Consider the following 19,412-nt stretch of genomic DNA (forward strand, 5'->3'; position numbering starts at 1 on the left):
AAATCTTATTAAAGATCTGAATTCATGGAGAGCTTTTCCACTGTCTTCTAGAAGGCTTGAAGGATGCATGAAAAAATAGCCATATGCAAAGCTTGGTATCTAAAACACTCTGTGACTGGGAAACCCCTGGAATGGAATCTGAGAATTCCTGACTCAAATCATAAACCCAACTAAAATAAAAATTGTGAATGACAATGTATCTGTTAGCTTGCACATATTTGCAGGTCTCTAATTTATGCAAGTAAATGAAGAAGGGGAAGTATGAGATTAAAAAAAGTTATGTGATATCAAACTTCATTTTGAACCATTGTCTAGGAAAAGGTAAAAAAAAAAAAGGCAGACTTTCAGAAGAGATTCTTACTCTCTTCATTAAAAAAAATAGACTTCTCTGTTCTGCCAGCCTGTTCTCAAAGAGAGAGGACTGGCACAGTTGTGATCAACAGTTTGAGTATCTCTAGACTTCATGGCTTGTGAGTGCTGCAGGGATACTGCCAGGTCAACATGGGCTGCTGGTTATTGCCACTCAGTTGATTTTGTGTAAAGCAAATAATGCCACAGTCATTTAGTATCAATCACCATCCCTAATCTGTGGGAGTTTCTCAAAAAACCTTGTTAGGAATGAGTGCTTCCTTTGCAGGGAAACTTGGCAGGAAGAACAGATATGGAGCAGGTTTGGACACCAAGTTACACTCTTATCATGTAACCCTGCATTAGAAAACGGGTTGAGGTGCTCCATGAGACCTGCGTGGGAAGACATGTACTGCTGTCACCTTCATTGTCCCCATCCTGTGGTTAAACAGAGCACATTTGTTTCCAAAGCTGCTTAGTCCTTTGCTTTTCATCACTGAAGAGCAGGCAAAATTCAGGCATGGAATGATGATATTTATATCACAATGGTGACGTGGGATGAATGAGAGCCCTCTGTTGTATTAGATAAAGGGGTTGCTAAACAATCAGTGGGGCTGGAAAGTCTGTCTTGCATTTGAAGAACTGAGGGATAGGCTCCCACCAGTTTGGTACCATTACCTTTAAATGGTAAGAATACTTTCATTTTATTTTACTTTGAAATAATTATAAAACAGTAATTTTTAAAACCTACACAGAGAGATTTTTTTAGGGCACTATACATGAACCAGTTTGTCTTTGAAGCTTTAGATACATTTTCTGTATGGGTGGATTTAATTATAGCTATTATAGCCAGTATTAGAATCATGATTCCCTACTTACTTGCTGTGAGATGGAACATGATTTTTTTGTATTTCCTGAACATATTCTTATCAAACATCTACTGGATGTTCTAGTGGTGTTTTTCAAAGGTAAGGCAGTATTTGGAGTCAAGTGTTGAGATCCTGGGGTGAAATTCTGGTACTTGATTACAAATCTCTCAACTCAAGTCAGACCCATAACATGACAAAATCCAAATGCTTTCTCAGCTTTAATTCAGCTCTCAACTTCTTCCTTAAGAAATGAGAGGTGTTTTGCTGTTTTCTGAGAAATAAGATGATCCTTCAAGAACTAAGCCATTCCACTTGGGTCATGATGATTGTTTCAGTCTGTCAGTTCTTTTTAAGACCTTGGAATTGTTTTTCTCATGCCATTAGAGTTCCAAAGTGTCTACACAGACAGGTTATTAGCAAACAAAATAAATGTTTTAGGCTCATGGCTCTGCTTGAAAGGGAGCAAAGTATCAAAGTGAGGTAATGTGAGCTGTAACATGCTGCAAGAAAGGAAGCACAAAAGAACAGCAGGGAAATTGTAGAATGAGGCAATTGAATAATTAATGTAAATAGGCTAATTGCTAATGTGAAATGAGCTTTCTTATTCTTTTACAATACATTGTCCTTCTTGACTGCTTTTTAACTGGAAGCTATATTCTAAAGATTAGGCATATTCTAAAGATAGAAGGCAGCAATTTTTCTGGGAAGTTTTTGTAGACAGTAAAAATCAGAGCTAAAGAAGAACATGTGACCATAAAGGGGAAACAGGTTTAATATGTTAACAGTTTTGTGGACACAACCAGGTCAGGTGCAGAGGCCACACAGTGCAGTTCTAGTAAAAAATAAAATTAAAAAGGCATCCTTTCAACTTTTCATGAGACAATTCTTTACATTTGTGAAGAGTATACAGCAGCTTTTTCATTTACTCTCAGGGGAATTTATTAATGTCTTAATGAAAGAATATTGAAAGCCAAATTGCTTTACATTCTGAAAATGTCTTGTCCCCTTCATTTAAAACGCTTTTAAGATTTTCTCCTCCATCTACTACTACTGGAGCATGCCATAGCGAGCAATTATGTGGGTGTCTAGCAATTATGATTTTGTTTAGTAAGCCATCATGGTAGATTACTGTATTTACCTGTAATTTTACGTTACAGTTCTTGCTCTGTTTTGAAGTGGACCATGTGTGAGTACACTTCTCTATTACTGCAGCTCCTGCAGGCTTTCTTTATCACATAGCATAAAACAAAAAAGAGGTGTTTCTGAACAGAAAGATTGTTGTTAGTGTTCGCAAATGAAGACATTTATAAAAACCATGTGATATAAGAGGAAGAAATTGTATGCTAAGACAAAAAACTGATGTGTTTACACAAAATAAGGAATGTTACACCCAAGTAAAAAGCCTTGACATGTACAAAGGTTGTTTATGGTAAGACTGGGAGAAATTATGAAGACTGTTTATGTTGTCTAAAGCAAAAGCAGAAGGTGTGTTTATCTGTCCAGAGTGTGAATTGGAGCTGTGGTACCCTTTTACATATATTGCAGTCTGGTCCTTACCTGCAGGATCATAATTTTTCCTTTCAGTGGCAGTTGTGTATGTGTTGAATAGTTTATCCATGCACAAGGCACACTTAACTGTCAGTCACTGCCAGCACAAGACATTCAGCTTATGCTGTGTATCTATAAATGCTGTATCTGAATGTTTCCTGAACACCTCCTCTAGGATACCGCAGGGTGTCCTGTGTTAGACTTGGATGAATTGCTGATATCCTGCCTATTGTTAGACCATATCTAACTGTTTATCAGTCATGCCTCCAACTCTTGTTCCTTTGCCAGCACACTTACAAGAACACGCTCTTTCACAGGCTTCTGTATGTACTTTTTTTCAGCTTATGATAGGCTAAGTTATATTTATTATTTTATCAGCAGTATTTTCTGTCCAAAGCACGGAAACACTTGCAGACCCAAGGTCAATAAATTTCACCGGTTTCCCACCAGTGGACGCTTTACTGGTCCTTCTGCCTTGCTGCAGTAAGTGCTGAAACCGCAGTCCTATTGATCCAGCCTCATGGAAGAAGATTGCAAGTTATTAGTTTGACAGGTCCTTTGAAGTAATACTATTTTTGTGCTAAGCCAAGACAACTCTCTCAAAGGGTACCAGCAGGTATTGTGTGTAGTCACACAGCGGGGAAAGAAAGGGGCTGCGGGATATTATGTTTGTGGTTTAGCTTTACTCCAGTTCCCCCAGTTAGGAGCACATTGTGACACTTAAACGGCTTTCCCCACAGGAGATAAACAATAGATGATATGAAAACAAAAGGAAGAGGTTTCTGTGACTCTGTAGGCAGCTAACCTCTGTATGTGACTTCACTACATGATGTTGGCATGGAAGCAGAATGAGGTGGATTGGGGGAAACAGAAATTTGGCCTTCTCCTGCAAACACTCAGGGAATGACAGCTCCCTTCCTTCCCTCTTTGACTGCAGAAGGATCAGTTCTTACTTCTCCTGACCTTTCAGTGAATGGGATTGTCAAATCACAAACTCGTGAATCTTTTTAAGAGATAAAACTCCAAAGGAGCTGTGCAGATTTGCACACTGATTTACATTGATTAGCATTGGCTCTGACTGCTTCATACCCTACCTCTCTATCCAAGATTAGCATCTAAAATATAATACACAATAGTTCTTAATGCATGACAGGGAGGACTCAGATCTAAATTATACATAATTCCATGCAACATTCTTCCAGTGCTGTTACCACCATTTCCCACAATTGAACACAGCACAGATCTTTCATGAGTGCATGTGGCTATCATAAAGACATTTCAGCATGCTTGATAAAAAGAATCTTTTGTACTTGAAGTGACCTGCAAACATTTATGGATATTCAATCCAAGCTACAAGAAAGTAACAGTTCATTAGTCATGTGACAAAGGTTCCTCTCCTATTTTCTCTCATAACCATGCTACTATTTATAGGGTGGGGATAAAATCTTTTGGGGCTAAGATGGTGGTAGCAACAAATTATTCTGTATAGTGGCTGTCTGTGTCCAATTTCTTCTATCATGTAAACTGGAATAGCTTCATTCATGAAATTTAGCATAAATAAAAGACAATCCCAGAATTTGAAGTCAAAATTAAGTAAAAAGTTCTGTTTCAGAACTTGAGATGAGGTTGGTTCCTCTTTCAAAGTAGTTTCTGTTACTACGTAGTGGCTTCCTGCTGTGAGTTTGAGCCTAGCTGCTATCTCCCTTGCCTTAGTTCCACTGATGGTAGGAAATGAGGCAATTTAGTGACTCTTTTTTAGTGGTTTAACTGAGACCTGTGAAACCCCAGAGGATGTACAGAACTGGATCACTATCAGAGTTGCACATGGTTATCATAGTGCTGCTTATTAGGCATGAAGTTTTTACTATCCCCATGTTCACCTCATTTGACTTTCAGCAGTGTTTCAGTGTCCGCTTCCCTTTATTGAGTGATTAAAGGTACCTTTTTCCCCTGAGCAACAGTGCCCTAGATCAATATGCAAGAATGTTGCTAGCAGCTAGAAAAGACTGTAATTAACAAAGTTAGACTGAAGTTCCTGAATTCAGCCAAGTGTGTGAGAAGAAAAATTAGTTATCAATATTATCCATAGATTTATTTTAGTTTTATCTACATAAAGAAGTATAATTTCTTAAGTATGTACAAAAAATGCTTTGTAGTAATCCATCTGGAAGTGCTATTTTAATTTGAATATGGGGAAATACTTCAGATATATCGTGATTTAAATTTGTATCCCTTTTGGCAATAAAGGTTCTAACGATTACTTGATTTAAACATATGTAGAAAGATTTTTCATGAGCTCAGTGAGGTGTCTAAAGCTTCTCACAGATGTAAATAGATTTCAGATTCGACTGCAAGTGTACCTAAAAAATGTATGTGTTTTTAAACCTTACACAAAGGGAATATATTTAAGGAAAAAACCATTTTCCTTCACCTGCAAGAAAAGCATGAACAGCAAAGAATACAGTACAATTTTCTGCCTAGTTGTCTGTTATAACACTCAGCTGTAAAATTTGAATTCCAGAGTTCCATGTTAACTGTGACTTTTATTTTTCTCCTTCTATTGAGAGAGCTCTGCTGACACTTTGATTTACTAGTACAGTTGTCATTTAGGTTTATGGAAAATTTATCTTGACAGCTCCTTCAATACCCATGAGATTGTAGTGTTCTAGGTGAGCTGTAAGATATACGTGCTTTTGAAGACCATCATTGGCATGTGTATATGTTTGTATACATGCCATGTTTTTGTATTTTTTGCAACTATTAATTAAATTATAAAAAGTAGAATCAGTTATTTTTTAATTGAGGGCTGTATTTTTGTTAAGAAAACTAGAGATTTTTTATTATCTAAAAACAAACTGAGAAGGCATTCCATTCCTTTTCTTCTGTCCAATTAACAGTCAAGAACTTTATCCTTAAAGCCTCCTGGAAAGTTTTTATACCTTACACTCACAAATTGCTTTGGTGCTTGCAGAGCCAGTTTAACTATCTCATTGCCATTATCAGCTGGGATCCACTCAGTATATTCATGACACTCCTGTGTCCAAGTGGTTTTCTGCTGGGAGCATCCAGCAGCCCTCGGCTGTGTTGTACGGAACAGGGAGACATACCATGGGAAGAGAGAAGCTGGAGCTCAGTGCACCCTGTGATGATGCCCTTCTGGTCCCTCCCTGCCAGGGTGAGCCCTGGGCTGCCTTTCTGGCTGATGTAGAAGGAACTGCAGAATCTAAAAGCCAGCTCTGGTTGCTGGAGGTTGAACTAGAGGTTTAAAAATGTTGTTCGGTGCAATGAAGAATCAAAATCTAACTTGCATATATTCAGATATAAAGCAAATTAAAATTAAAATAGCATAGCTACATCAATACAAATCAGTATCTATATAAAAAGGCCAGTGGAAAACATTAGCAATTCTAGCAAATCAGCAGCTTGTGAGGGCCTGTAATGTAATATTATGTTTATTGCCATGTAACTCAATTAACTTCTAGACATTTGAGTATCCCTTCATTGGACAAATGCTCTGACAGTGAGACTGCTAAATTAATGGAATTGCATTCATAATGCATTCCAGTGTACTGAAAGACAAATCAATACTAGCATAAAATGAAGTCATTTAAACTAGCAATTATATCAGGAACACTTCCAAAGAAGGCTCTGAACATTCCTAATGCTCAAAACACAATCAACCTAGATATCACCTCTCTGTTAGGCAGCAGAATTACAAAACCTTTCCTGCCCAGCCACGTGTTATGTGTTAACACTGTTCAAGAGGTCTGGTCACAGAAATTTGACATTTGCATAACACTTACTAAGCATGGATGCATTGGAAGAAATTTCAGTTTCAGTTCTCATACAAACAGATTTTGAATATCTAACAGGCCTTGCTCATGTCAAAATCTTACCTCTCTGTTTCACAGTATAATTGTGAAGCTCATTTGTTTTGGATAGAACTGCAAATTAATAGTCTTCATGGAAGTAAATGTAGATATTCATTCAGAGATGCATCATGTAGAAAACTTGCATCATATAGAAAATTATTTGGATTCATCTACTGGTCTAAAGCCAACCCAGTTGCCTTTCTTTTTATAAATATTAACATGTTAATTGTTTTTCAGATCTTCTAAAATGTGCTTTCATTTAGTATATCTCATTTTTTTCTAAATAGGATGAAGGTATATTTCCTATTAGCCTGAAGCCATAATCTGTATTTCTGGTTGTATTATTATACCAAAATAAAATATGTCAATCCCCTGATAAAAACAGTAAATTAAGTTTCTAAATCCAAATTTGAAGTCTTGGGCTTTCTCTGAATTAAAAAAAGGGGGGGGGGGGGGGGGGGGGGAACAGAAATATGTATTGAAGATATTCTTAGACTTTTTTGTTTTTGTAATGTTTTTATTTTTGTACTGCTTTTATACAAGACTATTAACAAGCTTTGTGGCAATGTGGAGAAGAAAAGAGTGCCTGAGAATTACTTGCCTTTTTAAAGAAATTATTGTGTTTTAACCACTCTTTATAATTTGACTCATGACTGAATGCACTGTTTTCCCCTCATGATTGATTGATTGATTTTTGGTATGGGTCTTGGCAATGATCTGATATAGGCATGAATACCCATAAAATGGGGAGATATAGATACATCTAGTTTGCTTTTGTCTTTTTATACTCAATGCCTGCATCATTGTAGCCTCCATGATTTCAGAATATCCTTGTTCATTTTGCTGCTTCTCACTTCGCCAGTAGCTTCCTATTATCTCAGCAATTCATTACTTTTCTTATAGAAAATCCAGCGACTTTGTTTCATTGCCATTTACAACTATGGCAATAGTGACACAGGGAACTGCACTGGACCTAATGTTGCTGTCTTATTCATTCATTTTGATATAAAATCAGAACCCATTGCAATTATCAGTAATTTATTACTGTTAATATTAGAAAGCTTATTGGCAGCTGGTTGTCTCAGTCCAGTCTGTGTGGACAAAGGCCTGATGTTTAATTTTTCTGTCTTTTCTGTACTTAATTACATGATGGAAAAATGGGTATAATGGATCACAAAATTGCCCTAGAATAAATGACTGCACAATATATGAGGCATAATTTAATCAAGCCCTACCTATTTTGCAAAAGTATGTTGATTTATTTTATAATTTATTCAGTAAAGTCACAGCCTAAACATTAAGAAATTCATAGGCACTGAATTAAATCCCCTGTTTTCCTCTAAATGTGGTATATTCATGATAGAGCATGCAAACGGTGGGGTCATGTTCTGGTTTTGGCTTGGGTAGACTACATTTTTCTTAGCCCACAGCAAGTTTTTGATGGTTGTTTGTGGTTACTGTCTCCTATACATCCAGAAATGTGGCCATATTTTTCTCACTCTGGGCTTTGTTGTGTTTGTGTGATGGGTTTGGTAAAAGCTCGGTCTTCCATCCCTGTTCATGTCCTTGTTGCCTTCAGAAGTATTAGGGAGAAACATGAACTTAATGATTGCTGGAGTAAGGAGAATATAAATACATCCAAGGAAGGCTTTTCCATCCCCCTTCTCTCCTTCCACACATCAGCTTTCTCGTCTTTTCCCTTGATTTAGATCTAATTTGCATACTAAAATTCTCTGTCATTTTAAAATTTAGCAAAATTTTAGATAAGTAACAAGGTGAGCAATAGAACAAGTGAAGTGCTTTGCCAAAGATGCCGATGAACTGGGATTTCCTGTTCTTTTCCCTCTGTTGCTTGCAAGATCAAGACTGAGTGAAGGTAAACAGTTTGCCTGGAGAAATGGTGGTGAATACTGACCACTAACCTAATAAAGCTGCCACACTTTTCAATTTTCACACAAATCACAATACCAGTGACTATTGTACCATAACAGACGTGTTTTATTTTGCTGAGCCAGGAGCAGAGCATAAATCAGTTTCTTTGCTCTGTTTTTATTACAGCACTATACAATTTCTAGCTCTGTCAGGCTCTAGTGAGGTATTACTGTTTGCATTACTGATTAAGAAGATTTTCATGTTTCAGAAATACAGCAAGGTCTTAATATCTACTTTGTATGTGTCACACCCCCATCATAACAGTTTATTGATAGTCTGGATAGTTTTCTATCTTCTTCATACATAACAGAAATAAAAATTCAGTCCTATTTCTATTGTAAGAAGGTGGATGTATCCTATGGGAATAATATTTGTAACAAAGTTCCCTATTTGGTTCAGTGTACTGGTATTTTATCAAGTCTGAAGACATCCTCATGAATACACTTTTTTTTGTCTGTTATTTGCAGGAAATGTCAGGTTTCTATAACAGTGTCTAGAATGTTTACATAGTCCTGGAAGTATTTACTTACAAAAAAAAAAAAAAACAAAAAACAAAAGCAAAACAAAGCACCCAACCCCCCTGTTGTAGGTCTTCACCTGACTTCACTGAACATAGAGGCTTCCAACTTTGAAACACAACAATGTTGCAACAGTGGAAACAGTACAAAATTAAATATTCTTGACCTATAATTTCTGTCAATTTCCTGCTCATGCATGTTAAACCGCACACAACAAATTTATTTTGAGAAACCACTGAAAATGGAATGGTTAACTGTTCCACCTTTCAACATGAGTTTCTTTTCAGAAGCTGTTTAGAGAAGAGGAAACTCAGAAATTAAAGGGTAATAGCAGAGGTTTAATGTAGGAATGTATGGTCAGAAAAGCCTATATCTAAAGAAAAAAATGGAGAAATATATATATGAGATAAAAGGTTAGAGGTGTTTGGTGCTACTTTTTCTCTTCTGACAGGTGCAACTAATAATGTGCAAAGACAAGAGAGAGGTAAAATTGTTTTCCTCCCAGCTAATGCATTCTATAGGTTGATCTAAAAGGAAAGAAAGAAGAAACCAACACTAGGCTTTGAGGAGACATTAACAGAAAAATTTACAAGTCTATTATACAGTGCTGTATTCAGACAAATAATGTCAATGCCTTTCTTTTATGTGCTGCACTGCTTACTAGTGAATAAGGTGTAAATATTTTGACAGTGAGTATAAAGGAGTTTTACAGTATTTGATAGTTTGAATGTAGAATGAACTTAAAAGGAGACAATTAAGAGGTAAATTTTCTGCAGAGTGCATAGGGAATTAACTGTGAGCCACTGGCAACAAGGGATGTAGCATGCCTGATTTTCTGTAAACCTGAAGACAAATACTCATTGTAACTGCATTACTCATTTAGATGTGATTTTTGAAGATTCCCATGGGACTAAGGCACCCATTTCTTTCAGAATTTCAGTAAGTTTTTAGTTGCTTTAGAGAATCTCATTTTTAAGGTATTAAGAAATCTTCTGAGGTATGAGTTTTCTTTATTCTAAGGACAGCTGTACTCTGACAAAACAGAGAGCTGAATCTGCATTATAACAAAAGCCAAAACCAACCAAGCAAGCAAGCAAACCCACAACCTCCCCCCTCCCTCCAAACAAAACAAGGCCTATATATTTTTACCTATCATAGTTTTCCTTCATGAATTTCTCCTATGTATAGAGACTCAAGATACTCCTATGCACCTTCAAGGAGAGCTTGTTTTAGGGCATGATGTATTAGCACTGTGTCTCATCCTTGCCTAAAGGGGTCTCTTGCCATTAGAAATACATTATTCCTCTAGGCCTTGGTTTTCTATTCGTGTCTGTTCATAGCTCAGAGCACACTTTCTATACTGAGGAAGGCCTGCCGGAGAGGGAGCTGAATTTCACTCGTGTTGTTTCCCAGTTCTGCACATGTCAAATGCACCAGGATGGTTACAAAGGAGAGGAATGCTGAAGAATGGGTAATGGACTCCTGCTCACCTTTGACCAGCATGGATTTATCTCCATCTTAGGTGTGTTTTACTGCATGTGTGACTCCTGAGATCGTACAGAAGAAATGGGGGATGAATGTGAAGCAAAGAAAGCTTCCTGCAGAGGGTGCCTAACCAGTGTCACTTCACTTTGTCTATGTAGCTCAGAGGAGGCCAGCCCCATGCCAGCCCCTGAATACTCAGATAATGCATATGTGACAAGGCCAGTGTATTTCAAATGTGTATTTTACTTGTTGGTTTCTCAATTCATCCCTGCTTTGCCTCCCATTGCAGTTCTATGAAGACAGGAAGGTTTTACTTCCTCACTTTTTAGGTTTTGATTCTTGTGACCTACTGAGCATATTTTCTCTATTATCAATGACAGTAAATATTGATTAATAGATTATACCAATAATAGATTATTGATAATAGATTAATTGATTATTAGATTAATATCATATAACACAGCATGAAATATCTGTATTCTTACTGACATTACATAGGGACTCCTCAGCCCTTTGCTCTTGGGCTCTTGTCATGTCATTTGTGGCCAAGTTTTGCGGAAAAAAAAAAAAAGATCCACAGCAAATAATCCCAACCCCCTAAAACCCCCCAACAAACCCACCAGTCATTGTGCTGTTGTTTTTGTTGGGGTTTTTATTGGATTTTTGTTGTTTTGTTGTTGTTTTTTTAGTGTGGTGGTTTGGGGGTTTTTTGAGCCTGTCTATTTATTTCAATGCCTAAATGAAAAGAGAAATCTTTTGAAGATCTAGTCCCATGTGAGTTAATCCTGCCTTAACAGCAGATGGTGAATAGCTTCAACAGCTTTGTTTCTATTATCATCATCTTTGATTTACTCCCTTGCTTTGCTTTTTAGCCTTTATAGCTTCTATTCCGAAATAGCAGAGGCAGAGCTATTGTTACCTCTCAGCTATAGCTTCTCTCACACAGTACTATTGACCTCTTTTTTCACTATTTGTTTTGTAGCACTATCTAAAAAAGTATTGTGACTAAAAGGAAGGAGAGGATGAAACATCTTTAACAGAGTGACACACTGTAAAATCGTATTGCTGCAAATATTTGGGCATGTATTTAATTGTGCATGCTACTCCTGCTGGAAATACCAGGGAAATGACAAGGTGTGACCTAAATATGTATGTTATCCTTCGACTATTTTAGTCACAGCTCAGTGCATAAGCCACCATAACTGATAATGGTGTCCTTTAAATTATATGTGACCTTGGTAATCTCAAGGATAACATAAAGTATTCAGTCTAGACATCACAGTTTTGCAGAGTAATTGTGTCCTTCTCAATGTACAATAAGAATGTTTGATCAGTTTAAGAGTCCACATACAGATTTGCACCTGTGGAAGAGAACTGAAACAGTCGGCCTGAGAAAACTTGCTTTGAGTGATACAGAGACTGCTTTTCCTTGAGAGTATGCACTAGCTGTGCTCTAGTTCTTGCACTGCAGGGAAACAATCACTTCATCTTCCCTGCTTTTATGCTTTTGATGTTTGAGTGGTTGAAGGAGCTGGATTTTTCACCTTCTCTTAGACCAGAAATGGTTGGTAGTGTCATGTATTCTAGTATTTGTTTCAAGTCTTTACTGTCCCATCTTTTTATGGGATCTCAGAAAGGTCATGTTTATTCTAAACCTTAGTTCCCAAGCTTCAGTTTTCATTGTAGCTGGTGTTTGTTTCTTGTGTGTATCTTCATCCTCTGTGGGCTCTGAAAACTCTGTCCTCTTCCATTAAGTTCATAGTATAGTGTTCTTAGAAGCTATTATTGCTCTTCCTGACTATGGTTTATGTTAACACAGGCTGTCAGCTCTTCACAAAACACACTGGCTGCTGTTGGATCAGTCCCTTCAGAATTTGTTTACTTTTCTGATTATTTCAAAACTAGTTTCTTTTATTCAGATTTTGGTCCCAGGTAGGTTTGATCTTTACTTCCAACTACATGACTTTTTTAAAATTTTAATGAAGTAGGCAAAAACCCCTATGAGGTAATTTCCTCTACTCAAACCAGAACTTTTTTGTTTTGATTGAAAATTCCCAAGACCTTAAAATCTGTTCTATACAAAGTTATTTTCTGTTCTATAGTGTTCTTTCCTGAAATTTATTTCAGACTTTTTTTTGGTGGGTCTGTAAATTGTAATGTAAGTTTTGACTCTCAAATTAAATCTTGGAGAGAGAAAGTTGATTTGGAAATTTTTGGAAAATTTGCTCTTTTGCCTTTGGGAAATATTTCATTCCAAATGGCATAGAATAGTATGTCTGTCTAGCTCAGTTTTTCAGCTCAGAAATCTGGAAGGGATTGGCCAATGCTTAGCAAACTGATCCTTCCTACCCTTGTGGCCTTTTCATCACCATCTTTCAAGTTACTTATTAGATCTGCCTGGGTAATTGAACAAATGTAGTCCTTTACCTTATTCAGTAGTTCTCAGCTAATTTCTTATGCTTCCTTGTGTTTACTAATTTATTGTTTGTTCACATTTGCTCTAGGTGTAATGGGCCTGTATAACCTTTAGCATGTGAATCATTCATGGAATGATTGCCAGGAATGTTTGTATTCAGATGGGCTTTGATTTAATCCTGTTGAAAACAAAAGGAGATACTGGTATTGGCTTTTTTGTGTTTTGGATCCTGATTAGTGGCCTAAATCACACGCTTCCCTGGTTAGATGTCTTAAGTTGTATCAACAGGATGAATCTTTTTCTTCTTCACTGATTACATGTGAATATTCAAAATTATTCAACAGATCAATTTTGCATGTAATGGAAGGCTTTTCATAATGGTCATGAAAGCTCTTGGCATGATTGCTCTCATTGCATTGCTCTCATTTATTCATGCCAGTATTTGTGACGCTTTTTCTGTGAGTAAAACCTCATGCACTGGACTGTTTGAGATTAAGCTAATGAAAAAGTATTGAAAGAGAAAACATCAGCTGAGCAAATAGCTCCTGTTGCAGAAGGGTAAATGAAGGCTCCTGGGCTGTGTTTGTACCTGCTCGCCCTCTAATCTTAGCCAGCCTTTCAGCATATATAAATGCTCATTTGTATATTAAAATATCTTGACTGGTAAAGGCCAAATTATATTTGGACATCATTATTACATGTGGCACATTAGACCACTGCTAGATTATAACAATGAATATGATGTAACTTTATAATAATGAAAAAATTAATTTTAGACTTCCAGTATATAGTTGCCTTATTGGCAAAGTTCATCAGCTTTTCTGGTTGGGATTCATGCTTGGTATGGCATTCCTGTAGCAAATATTTATGGATTTCACCTCCTGAGTTTCACTCCAGGATGTATGGAGGATAATGCTGAAAGCTGAAGTGTCATGGGATCATATTTCAGATTAGTATTTTAGGCTGTTGGGGCTGCTATAATCTTAGAAAGTAGAATCAAGACTTCTTAGCTATGCTCACTAAATTCATAATGAACTCTCCACTTCCCATGTGAGCTTAATATTCCCTAAATGTTAGGATGTTCTTTTTTCTTTGTGGAAGATTGGTGGCAGTAAAAAGAACATAATTACAACAAAAATGTTAAGACAAGCCTATCATCCAAAATTTGTAATTACAGCCCTGTATTTTAAAAAATTAAGCTGTTAATTAGGAACATGTCAGTTGATGATGAATGTTCTATGATTTGACATAAATGTCTTACAAAATGTTATTCTCTTGCTAAGAATCCAAAATGTCAATATCTATAAGCATTGCAAAACTAGAATATTTAAAGTGGACAGGAAGATGTAATGTGACAGATGCATGGAGTGAGTCTGGGGGCAGGGGCCTAAAACTCAAGCCAGCTGATAAGGTTTCCATGCTTTCGAGAGGAGTTAGTTACATCTTTGACCCTCTCTCAGCCAAAACCCCACTGCTCCTTTATGGTTTGTTACAGACAACAGCAGTTTGTACAGTCCGAGAGAAATTCTTTGGCATGACAGGTGGGAGATGTGAGTTTCATTGGGGTAGCTGCTGTCCAAATACACTGGGTTTTGATCACATGATAAGTTAAAATGATGATACTGATGATAGATTAATTACTTGTGAGATATTTAGTTAAATTATTTACATGAAAGTATTACTGCTTTGACACAGTGTTGCTGTACACCAAGTGAAGATGATGCAGTTTTTCCTTTTTTTAAAATTGTTTTTAAGAGATTAGCAAGAATGAGAGTGAGGGGAAAAATTAGTTTTCAAAGTATCAGTGGTATCTTTTCTAGATGTTTCTAATTAATATCTTAACTAACAAAAGTAAGAGCATCTGTGATTCTAAACCTCTTACTGGAGCCTTGGGAAACCCAAGTTTCTTGATTTCAGTTATAACAATTCCAAATGTTCATGTAGGATTTTCACAGATATTGTTTATCTCTCTACAGCCATTCAGGAGTGAATGGTGCCACTCTTTCTCCAGTTGTCCAGAGAAAGGGATAATATTTGTTAAAGGGTAGAGTGGGACTTTCATTGCTATAATAGTCACTTACTGAAGAATTGAACCATATTAAAATAAAATAACTGGGAGACAAGGAGAGGGAGGAGATGGTGGGGAGAGGTGGTTTCTCCTGAGCTGTTAACAGAATCAGGAGGGAGAAAAAAGTATCAGAGTATCAGGCCAATAATTTATGACACCATATTTAGCAGAAAAGAAAATTAAAACAAAAGAAAGAACCTAGTGCTAAGCCATGTAGCATTCCTCACCTACTCAGTGATAGAAAGCCCAGAACAAAAGTAAGGTCTGGCAAAGATAACATCATGTGGAAGCCTGCAGTGTTTGAGCTCTGCTGCTGGGAGTTGAGAGCAGGTGAACACATTGTTTGGTATTTAACTAATCAATGCTAAATGGATTTCATATTATATGCTTGCTAGTGATGGCCATTCAAATCCTAGAAATATTCTAAGGATAGTTCACTGTGTATTACAACCTCTATTTTTTTGCAAATCCTCTGTATCCATAAAGCCTGTTATCTAGGCCACCTTGTTCCCTAACAGTTCTGACACTGCTTAGAGAACAAATAGTTGTAACAGCACTCTGTTCCTGTCCCCAAAATTATCAGTATGATTTCAATCTAGAATTACAGTATAAATATTAATTATTGTATTTATTGTAGTATTTGCAGGTGACCAAACTGTTTATCCTCTCCTGCCATTGAATGCTCTGAGCTTCTTAGGGTGATTCATCTACATTTATTTGCAGTAGAGATTTGTCAAGGAAGTAGGCACCATAATCACTAATAAAACCTTTCATGTGTATTTAAATTCAGCCAACTTGAATGAAGACTGGGTTAACAGATTATGTGATTTCAGAATCAATTTTTGTGTAATTCTTGGCACATAGCACCTGGTATTGGGATCTAGTGATATGACTTCACATAATATGCTGTATCATATGGATTCATATTGTTACTGTTTTTTATTTGAACAGAGTTCAAGAATTTTTAGCAATTCATCTTGGAATATTTCCAATAAAACTATTTTTAATTTTGCAAAGTGCATCAATTGACATTGTTGACTGAGCAGTTAGATGCTGTTTCTAAACAAATGCTTATGCTTGCATGTTTATTGCCTGTTTTGCGTGTCTGGTGCAAAGATGTAGTATCCTTCAGAACAGAGAAATGCATGCCATTCAGCAAGTTATATATGTACATGTTTCTTCTTTGTACTCAGTTCAGTAGGGACCTCTGAGCCCCACTGAGAGTGAGCCTTTCATCATTGCACCAAATAAAACTGTAAAAGAAATTCATTTTCTCAAATTAGACAAAAAATGAAAGAAAGAGATGCTTTTCTATCTCTCCTCACATCACATAGAGCTTGCTTTTAAGACCCAGAACTCCTCAATCCCTTCCTATGTCTTGTAGAGGCATAATTTTCCATGTGAGTTTAATCAGAGCATTCCAAAAAATGGTCTCTCAGGTAGGGCCTTCTTTGTACAGCTAATCCCTGGACTATGTTTATTACTGCACTAAAGCAATGTGGCTTTTCAGTACTTGGACTTCATAGAACTCTTACTAGGATGTGTAGAATTGTAACATGACATGCAGTTCCATTAAACATCACATGTATTGTTTTGAGAAAGTTTAGCCTCACAGAGAGAAACTTTGGAATGTGTATGTGCATTATTTATTGACGCCTGTGCCACGCTCACATTCAGAATGGCCTAATTCAACATCTGTTCCTGATGACTGTGAGCATCTGGTGATTCACAGATAACTGAGACATGAGTTTACTGTCCTCTAGGCCTGCCAGAGTAGCAGGAACCAGCCTTTCTAGATGGATGATCAGACCTTGGATAGTGCTGGGTGCAATTCTGATCACACCTTTTATATGGGTTATGATCAGGGTTATATCCTGTTTGCCAGCAGAAGTACCAACAATTCGGGGTTGTGCCCTAGATCAGAAAGAAAAAGAGAGATGAGGATTTTTCCAACACAGAAGAATAAAGTGGGAAAGTTCTAGAAAGCTCTACTCTTGTTAAACATTTTCCTTTTCTTAGTATTAAAATCTGAATTTGTGTTACTTTCACCCTGAAAAATAAGTTTGTCATACAGCAAAGGAATAAATTCACCTATAAAACAACTGCATGGGGACCAGGATACAGGGAGAGAGGTTTTTTTGCTGAGTTTGTCCACAGAGGTAAATTGGCTCAGAGAAAGTGACCACAGGATGACACACACTGCAAGAAGCTCCTTCCTTGTCTTCTCTTGTGGTGGAGCAATGTGCATAACTTATTATGGTTCACTGTGAATTATAAAGGCAAGCTGAATTCTGGTCAATAAATACAATATTCCATCTTTTCCCTGTGTGGGTACTCACTTTAGCTCACACAGTTTCTAACTAGAGGAGACGATTACTTTGCTGTTAAGCCTGAAAGGTCCCAGAGGGAAATTATTGTGATCTTTGTTTCTTGTTTTCCTTTGTGACGTTTCCAAGAAATGCAAGCCTGGGAATAAGTGATCTAACATACCCGTGTCCATTAGCAAGACTTGAGTTCTTTCAGTCTTCAGAAGTTACACTATTTTAAGTTCACTGCTGCTCTGTATCTGTTGTATTTGGTTGCCTCTGACAGATGTTACCTGCATAACCACAGGGTTTTTTCTTGCCAGGTATTATCAGCCGTCAGGAGGCAGAGGAATTGTTGATGAATAAATCTGAAGGCACATTCTTGGTGAGAGTCAGCGAGAAAATCTGGGGCTATGCATTGTCTTATCGCCAGCAAAGTGGGTTCAAGCACTTCCTGGTTGATGCTTCAGGGGATTTCTACAGCTTCTTGGGGGTAGATCCAAACCGGCATGCAACACTCACCGATCTTATTGATTTTCACAAGGTAACACTTGCTAGGTAGAGATCAATAACTGAGTGGAATGAATTAATAATTTAACAAGGAGCCATGTAATTTGAAACCACACCGGAAAATAGTAATAGCCATAGTTGGAGAAGGAATATTCTACACTAACTATTGTAACATTCATAGTTTGTGTTCTTTTGTTACAGTGAATCGGAAGGCTTTTCCCCTTCTTTCAAATGCTTCAGCATGTATTTGTGTCCTGCTATGCAACACATGCTCACCTTGGCTACAAATAGACTAATAAGAGCTGACAGAGCTAACACGTTTTGAGCCATTTTCCTGTGGAAAGTTGGATTGGAGAGGGCTTTCAGTGAAATTTCAGCATTTTTCTACCTTTGATGTGAGGGCTGTAATGTACAAAACCAAGGCAGTGGGGCCTTTCAGTAAAGAGGGTGAAGAGAACATGCAGAGATTCTCTTTTAGGGACGTGTTAAGGGTCACTCCTTATTACCCAAAACAATCTTACAAGAGTAATTTACTCCTCGACTTTAGATGGGTTTGAATTACTCTGCCTCTAACTTTTGTTTCCTGTTGCCAGACACTGTAACTAAACAGTAGCACTGTTTCTGATAGTGTAAGTTGTTTTCATCATCTTGCATCTCTCCTCACCTTCATCAGTTTTGATTTCTTTTCTTAGTCACCCTTATAATTTCTTTTCATCTTCTCTTTTCTAGTTCCCTTCCCCTCTTTTATCCTTTTCTCACTTTGTCTCAGAGTAATTTTATAATTTTTTTCTCCTTTTCTTAACAGCTTTTAATTTTTAAGTATTCAGTCTCACAGAGGTTATTTTCCTTTTAATTTCCCTCTCTTTAAAATCTTCTTTTTATTTCCCTTAGTTTGCAACATCTGTTTAGTGTTGCCTGAGTGTCTCCTCACAGATCATTATGACATATGCCTACAGATTATATTTCCACATAGGGATAACAGTAGGTGTCCCATTTGACTGAAAAATACCTCCTCCTCTAATTTGATGAAATCCTCTCTCAATGGCCACCTTGGAAGACAAAATCCCCAATTGTCTTCTTTTTTCTGTGTTTCAGTTTTTATTGCTGAGTATGACATTACATGGTAGGGAATATCCTTTTGGCCTGTTTGGGTCAACCAGCTGGGCTATTGTCCCCTCCAGGCTTCTCCCTTATTCCCAACCTACTCTGCCAGCAGGGCCTGAGTGGGTGAAAGAGAGGCTTGATGCTGTGCAAACATTGATCAGCAACAGCCAAAACCACAGGGTGTTATCAACACTGTTTTAGCCACAAATTCAAAGCACAACCTCACAACACAGCACTGGCTGCTGTGAAAAAAGTTAACTCCATCCCAGCCAGGCCCAGTATAACTGGAAAGAGTCAAACCAGGGCCTTGTCGGGGAAAGAAAAGCAGACGCGCGACACCTCAAATGCAGATTATCAGAGATTGGATGTAGGACCTCTGGCTAATGTAGTACCCCCTCTGCTCCTGTAGAGGGGTGATGATGATGACAACCATTTC

The 19,412-nt window shown here is 37.3% G+C and overlaps 1 protein-coding gene across 1 annotated transcript in view; it reads left to right on the forward strand.

Annotated features, from left to right (window-relative positions):
* SH2D4B (SH2 domain containing 4B) overlaps window positions 1-19,412 on the forward strand; it is a 58,549-nt gene that overhangs the window by 37,117 nt on the left and 2,020 nt on the right. Inside the window, exon 7 of the mRNA XM_071563816.1 lies at window positions 17,686-17,906. Within this exon, the coding sequence (XP_071419917.1) occupies window positions 17,686-17,906 (221 nt within the window). The remainder of the gene's footprint in view (window positions 1-17,685; window positions 17,907-19,412) is intronic.

Source organism: Pithys albifrons, chromosome 9, assembly GCF_047495875.1.
Source record: "Pithys albifrons albifrons isolate INPA30051 chromosome 9, PitAlb_v1, whole genome shotgun sequence".
NCBI classification, from domain to species: domain Eukaryota; kingdom Metazoa; phylum Chordata; class Aves; order Passeriformes; family Thamnophilidae; genus Pithys; species Pithys albifrons.